This window comes from Podarcis tiliguerta (genome assembly GCF_965153285.1).
Source record: "Podarcis tiliguerta genome assembly, chromosome: Z".
Classification (NCBI taxonomy): domain Eukaryota; kingdom Metazoa; phylum Chordata; class Lepidosauria; order Squamata; family Lacertidae; genus Podarcis; species Podarcis tiliguerta.
This window is the reverse complement of record NC_139553.1, coordinates 32,529,613-32,543,972: the sequence shown is the minus strand read 5'-3', so window position 1 is coordinate 32,543,972 and position 14,360 is coordinate 32,529,613. Positions and strand designations below refer to the sequence as shown.

Below are 14,360 nucleotides of genomic sequence, written 5' to 3'. Positions count from 1 at the left end.
GTGCCATTTGTAAACTTGGCCATCTTCCTGTTCATCCCCAACTCCAGGTTATTAGTATAATAGTTCAAAAAGTCCCAGTACTGATCCTAGGGGGGCCCTACTTACAGCCTTCCATTGTGAGAACAGCCCATTTATTCTTACCCTTTGCTTGCTGATTGTTGACCAGCTGCTGATCCATAAGACCTTATCCTCTTTATTTCATCACTGCTAAGCTTACTCATTAGTCTTTGGTGAGGAACTGTATGAAAACGTTTTGAAAATACAGTATCTACCACAGCACCTCTGCAGATATACTTATTGATGCTCTTAAAATAACTGGTACGGGAGGCAAAGACGTACACACTGTGCTAGTTATTTTTCAGCAAGGCTCTCTCTTTTGTACACTTGGTAATTCTATCTCTAATAATACTCTGCAATAGCTTTTCCAGTGGAGATGTTAAGCTAACTGGCCTGTAATTTCATGGCAGCTCCCAATTACCTTTTAAAAAAATTGGTGTTACCTTTAGGACCTCAAGCACAGAGGCTGATCTTAGGGTGTTGCATACTTCTGGCAGCCAATCAGCAATTTCACATTTCAGTTCTTAAGATTACACTTAAGCTCCTGCTGTTCAACACCATTGTTTTGAAATGTTCCACACAATGTGAAGGATTTTCATGAGCTCAGGCGAACTACTGCAGCTGCCCAAGGGCCTGTTTCTAGCTGGCTCTAGATATAGAGTTTGCTGTCATATACTGAAGACTGACCAGTAAGGACAAGCCATGCCCTCTTTGAGCCTGTCACACACCAGTGTTCTCCCTTGCAGCTCATTGGCTGATACAGGGCATGGGGAGGGGTTTATCTTTTGTGTCCTCCTTCCACATTGCTGGTGGCACATGACGTCCTTGAATTCCCTCTCCACCCTTGCAGCCACCCAATCCAGTCAGCTGCTCTGTATGGGAAACAATTGGGGGATTCTAGTCTACCATGTAATAATAATTGGCTACAGCTTCATGCTAGGCCCCAGCTTGGATCCCAAGTAGTTAGGAGGGAGAAATATAAATGAGGCTCACATCCATGATTAGGTTACTGGGTAGTTTTTCATCTGGCATGCATATCCTTTCTTCCAACAGAAATGGGGAACCTGTGACTGGCCATATGTTGGACTCCCGGCTGCTATCAGCCCTGGGCAGGATGGCCAGGTTAGAAGTTTCCTATCCCTGCCTTACAGAGTAGGGACCATGCCTCCTTGTTCCAGTGAATAGCCAATAGATGCTTTTCTAGATTAAACGGCAAGATTTGTGCCCTGGGAGCTACAGCTGTGCCCAACAAGTTCAGTTTGGAGCAGCATCTTCTCTCCTCCAGGCATTGCCTTCTGCCCAATACCTGCATCAAAGAGGAGTGCCTTGACTTTCCACCCTCAGTTCTTTGCCCATGCCAGCAGACTCTGGGAAATGAGGCGACAGTTCCACATAACACTCCTGACTAGAAAGCCAACCTAACTGCTGAGTTACTGCTGAAGACAAAGTGGGAGATAATCCCAGCTAGGGAGAACAGATTTTTCAAACCAATCCTCCTCCCAGGAATAACAGAAACCTTGTGTACAGCTAAGCTATGATGGAGCTGATCGGAGATAGGAAACACCTGTGGCCACCTTAGCTGCTGCTGAGACTTAAACTCCCATCGTCCCTGACCATTGGGTAAGTTGGCTGAAAGTGCTTGGAGTTGAAGTCCACCCACAGCAACCAAAGGGCCACAGGTTTCCTGTTCCTGGACAAAACCTTCCATGTTGAACAGACCGCCTGCCCCGCTGCAGCTAGTCCTTCCCTTTGCGCAGCACTGACAGGGAAGACTTTTGCAAAGACAGGATGCTGCTGCAGCAAATCCCACCTTAGCTGAATGGTATGAGGGAATAACCCAGCAAAGTGGCTTAAGATTTTTCTGCAACAGATAATTATACTCTGGTACTGTTTAAAGTGAGTATAGGAAACCTGTGACTCTCAAGAGTCCTTGGCCCATGCTGGCTGGGGTGTTCCAAGTTTCCCCAACATCTGGAGGGCCAAACGTTCCTCACTCCTTGTTTAAAGAGGCAAAGGGGCCTAAGTCCTAAAAAAACAGCTGTGTGAACAGAGCACTTGCCTCCTTTAAATAAATTAGAACATTGGGTTCGGATAGAGCTGGGAGAGAAAGTGTATGTGGAGGCTGACCCTTTCAACTTCCTCACACCCCGTTTTACACAACTGGAATCACAGCAGCTTAAGCTGAGGGGTGAGTGGATGGGAATTCCAGTCAGGAAAATGCAAGTTGCTTAAATGATGCACCTTTGAAAAACACAGTGCAGGCTCTCAAATTAAAACTGTCTTGCAAGACGCCTTCGTGCTCAACAGTTTAGGTGATGGACAAGAGTATCGGTGCCAAAATCCATCTCCCTTCCTTGCTGATCTTGGTTTACTGGCCGGCCCGTACTGGGACTAAGAGCCCAGCACTCTCTTCCCCCAACCAGCAACAGCTTGCTTTTTCCTGGGAGGGATGGCAAGAAACTGTTTTCAAAAGCCAACTGTTATTGTACAGGTAAGCATCAAGTGGAAGTCGTTAACAGCCTTCTTTGGTCTGCACAGCTCACTGCCAAAAATGGGTAGAAGAGGCAGCCATTATGGCATATGGATAACACTCGTTTTCCCCTCGGAGCAGAAGTGCTTTTGTGATGGGGCTGCTTCCCCCCCACCCCCGCCCTGCCCACCAGGCTTCAGAAGTAAGAGAGGCCGGACCCAAAAGACGAGGCAGGAGACTGAGGCCCTGATGCAGGTTTTTCTGTACATAAGTGTTTTTGACACCAAAGCGTTGCTTAAAACAAATCAGAAGAAGAAGAAAAAGCAGCAGCTGCAGCACACGCCCCAAAGGCCCAAAGCCTTGGTGGAAAAGAGAGATGGGGGCGGAGAGAAGGGAACGCTGTTTGCTTTTTCCAAGGAAGGGGGCCAGTAGAGGCAGCCTGCTTGCAAAACTGATTTTGGGGCTGTGCAAGGAAATGCAACTCCCCAAGTGGGAAGGGGGTGGGGGGAAACACAACACAAAAGAACAAAAATGTCACCACCCAAAACAACCTCCCCAGAGCAGGGGAAGAGCCAAAATAATAAGAGATTGTCCAGTCCTTGTTAGCACCTGTACAATAAAACTGTACCACACACCCCCACCCACTGCCCCCCTACCCTCCAAATGATCCTCTCTCTCTCTGCTGCCCTCATCCCAGCCGAACAAGGATGAAATTGTAAAGAGGGAGTGGGGGGCAAATAAAATAGCTGAGACCACCAGGTGCCTTTGGCTGTATAATAATTCTGTTTCGAAAAGTGGCTGGCTGGACATAAGAAACAAAATAATATGATAAAAAGGGCAGGGAGGGAAATGCACCCAACCAGGGGTGCTAACTTGAATAAAGTACTGGGGGGGGGCAGGTTTCGCCTTGCTTAGCTGCTCACAAGACCTGATGACCGCACACCATCTGAATGGTTATGCTCCTCAACTCTGGGGGCCCCCGGCCCCTCAAATATTTTATTGTGGAGGTTGGCTCCTACTCACCCAACAGAAGCTGGGTGTCTCTAAAACGGAGAGGAGAGAAGAAACAATAGCCTCCCTCTCGCTATTTCGTGGAGGAGAGGAGAAAGGAAACCCCAGCTTAGTCACTCAGGGGAATCCCAGAGGCGATGGTGGCTGCAGGACGTTGTCCCCTGTCTCTCCACTCACCCCCCTCCCCCGAATCACAGTGATACAGACTTAGCAAGAACAAAAAAGAAAAAGAACACCACAAATTAAATACTAATTTAAATAAATACTCTGGTAGAGCTTGGGGGTGGGGGAAAGAGATGCAGTTCCATGGAGAGGCTTCCGAACCACCGAGGCCCTGCAGCAGGTGAACGAGTGCAGAGTCCAGGGCACAGGGGACGGCAGCTTCCTACCCCCGGGGTGGGTGGGAAGGTAGGAGGGCAGGCGGTGAGCACCCGTTGCAGTTCGTCAGGGAGGACCAGGCAGACAGAAGCCCTGCCCGCGAGAAGGCCACCTTCTCTCCTTGGTCCAGATTATTGCCTCGCAGTGCAGTCCGACGCCGACAGAGGGGAATGCCCAGCCCCCCGTCAGCTGCTCCAGGCCTCCAACATCACCTCCGAGCCCAGCAGCCGAGCCAGCTCTGGCTCGTGGCGCACCAGCTCCACCGTCTCTGCAGCGCCCAGAGCCAAGGGGGGCGCCATGTGCGCCTGGATTTCTTCTGGGGCCAGCACCTGGCTCAACGACACCTGCCGCTGGAACTCCACCTTGGGCAGGGTGGTCACCTCGAAGTGTGGGAAGCGGGCCTGAAAGATGCGGGACGAGAGCTTCAGCCGCTTCAGCACGTCCGAGAAGAGGAACCAGTTGCAGGGCCTGGGCAAAGGGGAGAAGCGTGGCAGTCAGTAGGGACATGCTCTCTGTGCCCACCCCTCCCCTGTTCTCCATTTCACTCTCCCCCTCCCACCCCCACAGTCAATGTTCTAAAAGCTGAAATGCAAGGGTTGAAACCTACCCATAAGCGACACCATCCCATCTTGATGGAAGCCCATTTTCCCCGTATGTTGCTGGATCGCAACTGCCATTATCCTTCCCACTGGCCCAACTGGCTGGGGCCAACAGGAGTTGGAGCTCAACGACAGCTGGAAGGGCCACATGTTCCCCATCCCTAATGTACTCAGAGCAACTGCCCTATTTTCTAGTGCCGTGTTTCCCCAAATGTGGGTATGCAGCTGTTTTGGGGCTATGGTTCCCATTATCCCTGACCACTGGTCCTGCTTCTAGCTAGGGATGATGTGAGTTGTGGTCTGAAAACAGCTGGAGACCCAAGTTTGGGAAACACTGTTTAAGTCTTTTTATTTAAAATGTGCTCATGCTGCAATGCCACGCAACCTCTCTCCCCAGCCGTTAGCACCCACCTCACATCACCCAGGGCCACAACTGCCTGGTGCAAGTAAGTGAAAAGGATGGTAGTGCTTTGTTTTTGAACACCATGCTTCTAACCCTCATGGGTGCCCATTATGCTTGAATACACTGCAGCCTGTCCCTACTGACATCTCAGTAGTTGGCTGGGCAGAAGAGGGGGGAGGCAGGACTTGGATCAGGTAGTGGGACTTCTGGGTAGCTCGTCTCTGTGCTGTGCGGCCCTCCCCCACCCCTCCCCCAGCTTCTGCCTAATAAAAATCAGAACCAATGATGCAAAAGCACAAGACATTCTGAGATCTACTTCCTTTGCATCCTTTATCTGGGTCACAGCATTGTAACGACTGCAGCACCAGCAGTTTGGAACGGTGCTTTTGCAGATGCAGGATCTTGGCCACGACCCTACCTGCCCCAACCCTCGTCCTTTTGGAACCACGGAGCTCCCACCACTTCCACGCTTAATATGCAGAATAGGCATCACATATCCCACCACCACAAAGCCTGTTATTTTGTCATGGTTTGCCAGTCTCTCATTTGTCACAGCAGGCTCTCTGAATGCCCCTCCCCTCCTTGAGCAGCTGGCAAAACCTTGCTGTGCCTGTGTGAGCTGGAGAAGGAAAGGGAAAGTTGACTTGCAAGCAAATGCACGCCTCGCTCATCCTTTCTCCAAGGCTCTCAAAAGCTGTTGTCTGCAACAGACCCGGTCCTTCCGTCCCTCCTGCTCACCACCTTCCAATGACACTGGCCTTTGGACTTCAGGGCTCCTCTTTCTCCCAGGGAGTAGTGGGGTGGTACAATTTGGCCCGTTCTCACAAGCTCTCCCAACAAGGAGATGCCGGCACTACTCACCCCCGGGAGACAGACACTTCCAGGTTGTAGCAGGGGAGCAGCGGCTTGTCGGAGAACTCAAACATGAGGTGGTCCGAGTCCTGCTCATCTTCCTCCTGATCAGAGCTCCCGGGAGGGTTGAGCAGAAGGTCACAGCTGATTTTATCTTTCCCCTCTGAAACAAGGGATACGGGAAATGGAGAGGGAGAGGGAGGTGAGCGAGGGGAAACGCCACGGGCTCAAAGAACTCTGCACGCACAACCTTGCTCCCTAGCCTTCCCTGTGCCCAGTTCACTTGCTGGACAGCCATCGCCATAGCAACCCAACCACGGGCTGCAAAAGAAGCCCAGCATGGAGATGCCTGGAGGAACAGCTGGCAGAAGCCAATAGAAATTTAGAGACCGCTATGGGGCTGTGTTACGCTGCAATGCTGCAGGAGTGCAGAAGGCTCAGGCTGGGTGAGGAATGTAGCTCTGCAAGGATGACAGCTCCTGTTTTGAAAAGCCCCATGCATCTAGCCTTTTTAGGTGCAGAGAAACATCTGGCAGTGCAAGTAAGCTGGGTCTCCTGATGTTTCAGAAGTCAGAATGTAAGATTTCCAGTGGTTGGGGTGCATAGCCCATCAGCCCCTCCCAGGACCAGCAAAGCTAGAATAGATGACAGACGAAAAACCCCCCAAACAGTGGAATAAGTTGTGCATAATAAGGGAACATGCACAGCGCTCAATCCTTGTCCTTTAGAGCTACCTTCTCCAATGTGGTGCCCTCCAGTTGTTTTTAGACTACAACTCCCATTACTCATGACTGTCAGCAGTGCTGGCTGGGGTTGATGGGAGCTGGGATCATGCAGCATCTAGAAGGCACCAGGTGAGGGGAGGCTACTTTCAGCAGGCACAAAATTCAACTCCTCTGGACTTCACGGATGCAAAAATGCTGGGTTCTTCTTTCCCACATTTAAACAGAGAATACAAACAGTCCTAGATACATACTGCCTCTCATTTCCCCAGTCTCTCCACTCTCAAGATGGGAGAGGCCAACTTCCTCAGGCACAGGAGCAGCAGGTTATTTCCTCCCACAGAGAATGGCTGGAATTCTGACACAAGGGACGCCAAAAGTCACCCATCTCTTGCTGCCTACTGCTTGCCCAGAGCTGCCACTAGGGCAAGGACAGGGAACCTGTGGCCCTCCAGATGTTGCTGGACTCCCAACTCCCATCAGTCCAAGCAAATGGTTAGGGCTGACGGAAGCGGAAGTCGAGCAGCACCTGGAAGGCCACAGGTTCCCTATCCCTGCCTAGGCTGAAGAAGGGAAGGCACCAGCAAAGGAACAAAGAACAGAGGAAACACCCCAAGGTTCACTTGTGAGACCAACACGTCTTGAGCTTGAAGGCTCTTCCACAGGGGCAACCAAACCGGTTTCTTCAAAGGGCAGTAACTGGGCAAAACCACCCACCTTTTGAAGAAAACGGTTCAAACACATCTTTGAAGATCTTTCTCCTCCACTCAGTACGCTGCAGGAGCAAGTGGTTTCAGACCAAAAGACAGAGTGCTTGGGAATCAAAAATGCCCTGCACTTCATTCCCCTTGCTCCAAACATCCTGCCTCTAAGGATGGAGGGAAGCCGATCAGCTCCACTACGTGTTGTTCCAGGGAGCAGGGAAAAGAGGTAGGTGGGGTCTACTCACCTACTATAGTGCTGCTGTAAAAATCCCAGGCTGTATGGGGGTCCCCTTCAGCTCGACCCTGCAGATCCAAGAGGTAATCTGCAAGAAGATAAAATGGAATAAAGGAAGCTGAGACGTCAATGTGTTTTCGGGTGCTTAGGCAAGGTTCCCAGAGAGTAAGGTGGGGGACTTTTTGACCTGGTGTGCCAGATATTTTATCTCTCCCCATCCTTGTGTCTGAACTTTTACAGGTAGGCAGAGGCAATCCATCTGCCATCAGGTGACCATTAAGTAGGCAAACTTGCTCACCTGTTTAAGTTAACTTGTGGAAGGAAAAAGTCACCAGGAAGCAGCAAGGAGCAGAACTGAACTCTCTCTCATCAGGTGATGGGTGGGCACTTAAAATACTGATGCTTTGGCTGAGCATACCAGCTCCATGTGGGGAACAGGCAGGCAAAGCCTATCAGCTGACTTCACCCACCCATCAAAGTGATGTCAGGTGACTGACCAGAGAGGGCACAGTTTAGGGGAAATGGCCTCATGGGCTAAACTGGACCCAAAATTGGCCTGCAGGATGAAGGTTCCACAATCCTTGCCATAAAAACTGATTAAAGCAGAGTTTCCCAAACTTGTGCCTCCAGCTGTTGTTGGACTACAACTCCCATCACCCCAAGCTAGTAGGAGAAGTGGGTCAGGGATGATGGGAATTGTAGTCCAAAAAACAGCTGGAGACCAAAGCTTGGGAAACCCTGGATTAAAGGCATAATTCAATGTGGATTTACCATGAAAGATTGTGATGTTATGATAAATCCACATTGAACTTTGCAAGCCTTTAATGGAGCAAAAATCTTCGTCTTTTGCTCACGGGTACCTTCTAGAAATATTCATGTAGGATTCTAGTCAAATGTTTTCAAGGTAGAGCCCTCCAACATGAATCCGTCCAAAGCCCTCCTCAGAGGGAAAACTATGCACCAGAATCAACCCAAAGAAGCATGCATATATCCTGCAGAATGATGTCCTTAAGTGCAAATCAGGCACTTTTCCTGCAAAACCCATGTGCATTTTCGACTGCAGCAACACACACGTCATATCTAGTATGTGTAAAATTGCTGCCTTACCTTTGACAAAAGGAAACCTACCATTAAGGAAATTTTTCATGTTTTCGCTGCTGGCCAACTTCAGGGCAGTCTGCCCCGAATATGTAGCCAGGGTTGGGTCAGCACCGTAAGACAGCAGGAGCCACATGATCTCCAAGTTGTCATTTGCTGCAGCATCATGGACAGGCCTGCCAAGAGACAAAGAGTTTTAAATCAGATTTCACAGAGTCAAAAGGCTGGAGCTGAGCAGGGATCACCCATTCCTCCCTGGCCTTCCCCATAGGCCAGCCATCAGGGAACCCTTGAGGAACCTGCAAGGGACCCTACCCCTCCTGTTTGCCTTTGTGAAGTGTTGTGTACTCTCTGTTAATGGCAGGCGGTAAGCTCAGCATCTGCTTGCCTACAAGAGGTCCCAGGTTCAACCCCTAGGAGCTTCTTGTAGGGCTGGGAGAGACTCGTCTGAAAAACCAGCCAGCCTCAGCCAGGCAGCGTAAACAATATGCTGAGGTGGATGGAAAGGTCCTGTGCTCTGCTACATATTTTAAATAGGGAGAAATGAATATGGAGAAATGTCCACTGTTGGTCTGTCCTTGGTAACTGAGCAACGGCCATATTATTAATAAATAATTATCCCGAGCTGCAAGGATTTAAAGAAGTACCAGACATGAAGGAGCCACAGCTCAATGGCAAAGCACATGCCTTTCAAGTACGCGGGACAACAATTTACTCCCCGGAATTACTCGATAAAAGATCCAGGCATCACCACTTTGGGCTCGGGACATTGCAGAACTGCTGCCCCTCAGGGTAGGTGAGTGAATTAGACAGACTATCCATCGCGTCTTTCTCACGGGATGCGGCCTGGACTGAACCGCTTTCAAGACCGCAGAGGGATTCTTGCTGAGCCTTCTCCCTAGCATGCTATTTTTCTATGTGCAGGGATTTTTAAATAGAGAGCAGCTCCACTTCAGCAGACAGTTCTCAACCTGCAGAACTGGCTGAAATTCAGCGCAAGATGCCCCTCTTAGAGCACATGGACAAGGTAGGTTGCATTTATTTATTTAATTGCCATCCCACCTTTCCTCAAGGAACTCAAGGAAGTTCACGTGGTCTCCCCCATCTCTTTACCCTCATGAAAAACGTGCAACGTAGGTTAGGTAGAAAGAGTGTGGCTGGTCCAAGATCACCCAGAGAGTGGCAGAGTTGGCAATGGAACCAGACTCTCCTCTGCCCTAAATCTGACACTCTTAAGTACTGCACCACAGCAGCTCTCACTGGCTTAACTCATCAATGTTACAGATTCAGAAGCTAAAATGGGCCAAATGAGGCCCAGAGTCAGCGGACCACTTAGCCCCTGGCCACTGTGGTTCCTCAGCAGCGGTGGACTTGCCTGGTGCCATCCTGCGCACTGCAGTTCACGTTTGCACCATGCTCCAGCAAGAGCTGCAGGATGTCCACCCAGCCGCGAGCGCAGGCCTCGTGCAGGGCTGTGTAGCCTGCATTGTCCCTGTGGTTGACATCGTTGTTTTCCTTCTGCAGGCAGTACATCACCACATCCTGGCGAGAAAGAACCCACAACCCAAGATTAGTAAACAATGGCAGCACTTGTCTCCTGCTGTTTATTTATCCGCCCCACTCCCCTTGCAAGAACTGGCACCCACCTTGTAGCCAAGCCGGGCTGCTCTCTGCAGCAGTGTCTCCCCAGCATTCTTGTTCACAATCAGTCGGCGAGCTTCAGGGGGCACCGGTGGGGCTGTGGGGGGCTCAGGGGCTCTTTCTGATTTGTGCTGCCGGGACTTATCCAACAAGCAGGGTTCCCGAGCTTTCTTTGGAGAGCGTGTCTTGGACTGGCTCAGGCGTGCCTTGGCCTTTAAAAAAAAAAATGGAACACAGAGAACAATTGGGGAGGAAGAAGAGTAGTGTCAGAACAGGGCTAAGCAAAGAAGAATTCTGAACCTCTAAAAAAACCAAAAAAAGCTTGCATTCCACAAGGTCACAGTTTACATCAGTAACACGTTTACTTTTGTATGCACACTCAATTCTGCTTCTGCTAGCTGTGGAGAAGGGCAGAAAATGATATACTATATGGAAGTCTGGAAATCTCAGCAGTGTAAATCACACTCTCCAACACCACACTAGCCCAGTTTCCTGCGATCTCACAGGCATCGCTCACATTTTTTAAAATATTAAAAAAGAAAAGAAAACTGAGACTCCCAAACGCTGAATTCAGCTCCCAGTAATCCATTCTGCCTTTGCATTGTGCACAGGAGGGCAGATCAGATTGCCAATCTGGGTTCTGAACACATACACACCTGGCTTCTGCTCTGATCATATTGAGAGCCCTTTAAAATAAAATGAAAAATGCTGGCAGATCCATTCACAGGAAGCGAGAGAGCAGCTGTCCACCAGGATGAGACTCTTTGTGTTGCTTAAATCAGTACTGTTGACAACAGGGATGTGCTGCCTGTGGCACTTCAGCTCCCTCCCACCCCAGCCAGGAGGGTTACGGGTTGCCCATCCTTGGTCTGTGATGCCAAGTGGCAACTTCCCAAGGCCCCAGGCAACCGAGATAAGTTATTTCCCAGCAACTGCTATCTAAACCTTTAAACTGGCGATTGAGCCTGGTTTTGTAGATCAGACTCCCACGGAGCCCTGGGTGCAGCACCCGTTTAACCCTATCCCGAAATCAACTCCAGCACCTCCTAAGCAATACTGTACCTTCCCCTCTTCACAGACGCCTGAGAGGTGTTTGGTTTTGCATTTGCGTTTCCCAGAAGGTTTCTCTAGCACATCCTGGATGGGAGCCGAGTCAGGGTGATCCAAGAGGAATCCATTGTGGAAATCCAGGCGTCCTTGGAGGGCTGGAGAAAGCCTGCTCCTCAAGCACAGGTCCGAGCCTTTGCTCGGCACAGCATCCTTGTGCTTTCGGTACCTGAAGTCTGCAAGGCAAGCCAGAGGGGGATTAAACAGAAGAAAGGAGGCTCAAATGCACACATCCCTGTGAAGCCCTTCCAGGAGGCAGCCTAGCCTCAGAATCAGCTCCCGAACATGCAAACAGAAGTGAGAGTAGAAAAATAAAGGAATAGCAGAGGCTTCAGAGCAAGCTTCTTGGTTGCTCCCCTTGCATGCCATCAGCCAGCCGTGGGTACGTCAGAGGAAGCTGTCCAGCATCCTCAGTCTATGGAGTGCTGCTAAGCAACTGCTCCCATTTTTGCCAACTGAAACGGCACTAACGTCACAACTTCGGCACCTATTTCCCTAGCCCCCTTCTATTCTGAGCCACTGCCACATTACCGTGGCAGTGAGTTCCGTAGCTTTATTGCATTTATTATTATGCCATCGATGTACATGATCCTTTGCTAACAACTTGAAAGGTAGATGGACCAGAGGGCCAGAGAACTGCAAAAGCAAAGGATTCTGGGAAACTGATACCTTTGACCAGAAGCAAAGAATTAGCATACAAACGAGGACGAAGAGAGAAGCAGACTGGTGGACGGACCCACCACTGGCAGCACACGCCGTTAGATACACTGCAGACGTCCACAATCGCCCCAAAGGGAAGCTGTGCTTGAACTTCTACGTAGTTTCCTCCTGCTTAATGAGCTTTCCCACAATACATGCGGCCCTGTCCTCCCTTAAGGCTTCCAGGCCTTTAAGCTCTTTGCAAAGCACTCCGCAGCTTTTTCCACCCCTGCTAGCAAAGCCCAAGCCGAAGCAGCCGCCCCCTGGTGGCTACCGCAGCTGGCAAACCGGACCGTTGTGCCTTGCTCCGTGCCACTACGGAAGACTTGTCCTCACTCAGGCTGAAGAGGGACGCCTTCCTGCAGCCGACAGCGGGATTAATTTGGCAAGCCCGCAAGAGCAATTGTCCCTCTTCTTTCCAATGGCCTAAAAGGGTTTTGGTTTTGTTTTTGTTTCTTAAAAAAAGATGCCAGAAAGGAGAGGGACAATTGCTTGTTATTTCCTCTCTGGTAAAGCACTGCCTTTTAAATTCTAGGGAGGAGACGGCTGCAGCATAAGTTGTTCAAAGGGCACTCCACAGACTTAACAGCCGTTCAGCAACAAATAAGCAGGCTAAGACGCTGGTGAGGTCTATTTTGGACAACCTCTAGGGAAGTGAAGTTGGAAGGGTATCCACCAGGGGTGCTTCAGGCACAGGCAGAGCTGTGTGCAGTTTGTGCAGCACTTAGTGGAGGATGACAAACTTCAGACTGCACCACATGGTTCAAAATGCATGGTCAATGCTTGGCAAAACCTCAGAAGACCCGAGGAAGGGGAGACTGCCAGTCCCAGGTTCACACTGTTTCCATGGGCTATTACTACGACACATGCACAGAAACATGGTGGGCAAACTAAGAGTGCTGACAACCACTGTGAGCAGCGGGGGGCACACAGAATGAACGATGTTTCCCTCTCTGCCCCTTACAGCCCTCCCAGTCACAGGTATTGGCATGGACTGGCTCAGCCCACAAATTTGTGTTTTTTATTTACCAGCCTGCCCCACGGCCAGCAAGAAACATGGGCTACGCTTTCTTTAAGAATTGCACTCTGGCAGAGGAGAGGCAGAAAGGTCCATGCCTCCTTTGCGAGCCCACTCACTCGCCTGCATGGGATTCCTGGTTGCCCATGGCGATTAAGTGAATTGTTAAATGCGAAGCTGCCACAGGGCCAAGTCACACTAGCCTGACAGCGCAGAAGTTGCACGAAGGGCTGCCGCCTTAAGGATCCCTGCGCTGCAGCCATGCCCCATGCTGCTCCCGGTGGCTCCCCTTCGCTACCTGCTTTCATTTTCCGCCGCTTATGGCAACAGCTCGTGTGCTCCTCTTTCTCCCGCTCTATCAAGTACTCTCCAGTCTGGTACTTCCAGCTTTTCTGCCTCCTCCTCTTCTTCCTCTTGATGTGGCCGCTCTCCTCCTCCGCCTCCTTGCGGCTCCACAGCTGCTGAGTGGCGTCCACTTGCCACGGCATCCCCTGACTCTTGCGCGAGTGGAAACTGCTCTTCTCTGACCGCGACCGCTCTCCGTCTTTGCAGCTGGAGTGGGGGGAGAGGCGGTGGGATTTTCTCAGCCTGCGATGCCTCAGGGTGAGCTCATCCTCTCCATCGACATTCTCTTCTTCCTCTTCCACCGGTGGTGGAATCTCCTGGCCACACTCCTCCAACATGTTAACAGAAGAGCCTCCCATGCTTCCTACAGGAAGAAGGAAAGGAAAGGACCCCCTCGCTCTTCAATCAGAATTAAGCACTACACCTCGGGATCTCAGCTTTAGCAACAGCTCCCTCTTTTGTGCCCAATTTTCCCTCTCAGAATCCCCTAATATATAATTCATTTCACAAGTAACAACAACAAAACAATTAGCAAATCCAGATGCTGATTTTTCTTCAGAATTCACTCTGAGGAAGAGACCTGTGCAACTCAAAAACCTGCACACTTGGTTTCAAAATTAAATTGACCCAAAGTACAGATATTGCTTGTCTCTTTCTGCATGGTTGTTTAGGGACTGGGGGACCGAGGCAGCTATGCTTAGAAGATTTCACACAACACACAAGCATACGTTTCAGATGGACCACAACCCCCTGAAAAAAAGCCAGGTTCCCCTCCCCCGGGTCGAAGGAATCAGCCACTCACCTGTCTGGCTGCGTGTCCGGCTGCTCAGCACCACAGGAATGAAGTCCCGGAAACTGTTCTTTGATTTCTTCTCAACAAAAGCTGAGGAGGATTGTTTGGTTGGGGGGAAAGAAAAGAAAAAAAGAAGAGAGCTCTGAAAACTAAACTGCCATCTGGAAAAATACAACTATTGGTCCAGGGAAGCTGTGCATCCTCCGTCCTGCCCCCATCCCCAGAGGA

General features: G+C 50.3%; 1 protein-coding gene across 11 annotated transcripts in view; it reads right to left on the bottom strand.

Annotated features, from left to right (window-relative positions):
* Positions 1-2,771: 2,771 nt before the first annotated feature.
* Positions 2,772-14,360, bottom strand: part of BCORL1 (BCL6 corepressor like 1) — a 31,177-nt gene continuing 19,588 nt past the window's right edge. For 9 of the 11 annotated variants that reach the window (XM_083424197.1, XM_083424201.1, XM_083424199.1 and 6 more), the window contains 9 exons: positions 14,142-14,222; positions 13,293-13,703; positions 11,233-11,453; positions 10,176-10,382; positions 9,905-10,071; positions 8,560-8,705; positions 7,442-7,519; positions 5,780-5,933; positions 2,772-4,384 (listed from right to left, as the gene is read on the bottom strand). In XM_083424197.1, the coding sequence (XP_083280323.1) occupies positions 4,102-4,384; positions 5,780-5,933; positions 7,442-7,519; positions 8,560-8,705; positions 9,905-10,071; positions 10,176-10,382; positions 11,233-11,453; positions 13,293-13,703; positions 14,142-14,222 (1,748 nt within the window). In that variant the 3' untranslated portion in view covers positions 2,772-4,101. The remainder of the gene's footprint in view (positions 4,385-5,779; positions 5,934-7,441; positions 7,520-8,559; positions 8,706-9,904; positions 10,072-10,175; positions 10,383-11,232; positions 11,454-13,292; positions 13,704-14,141; positions 14,223-14,360) is intronic. The other 2 variants (XM_083424202.1, XM_083424193.1) reach the window with 1 other exon arrangement.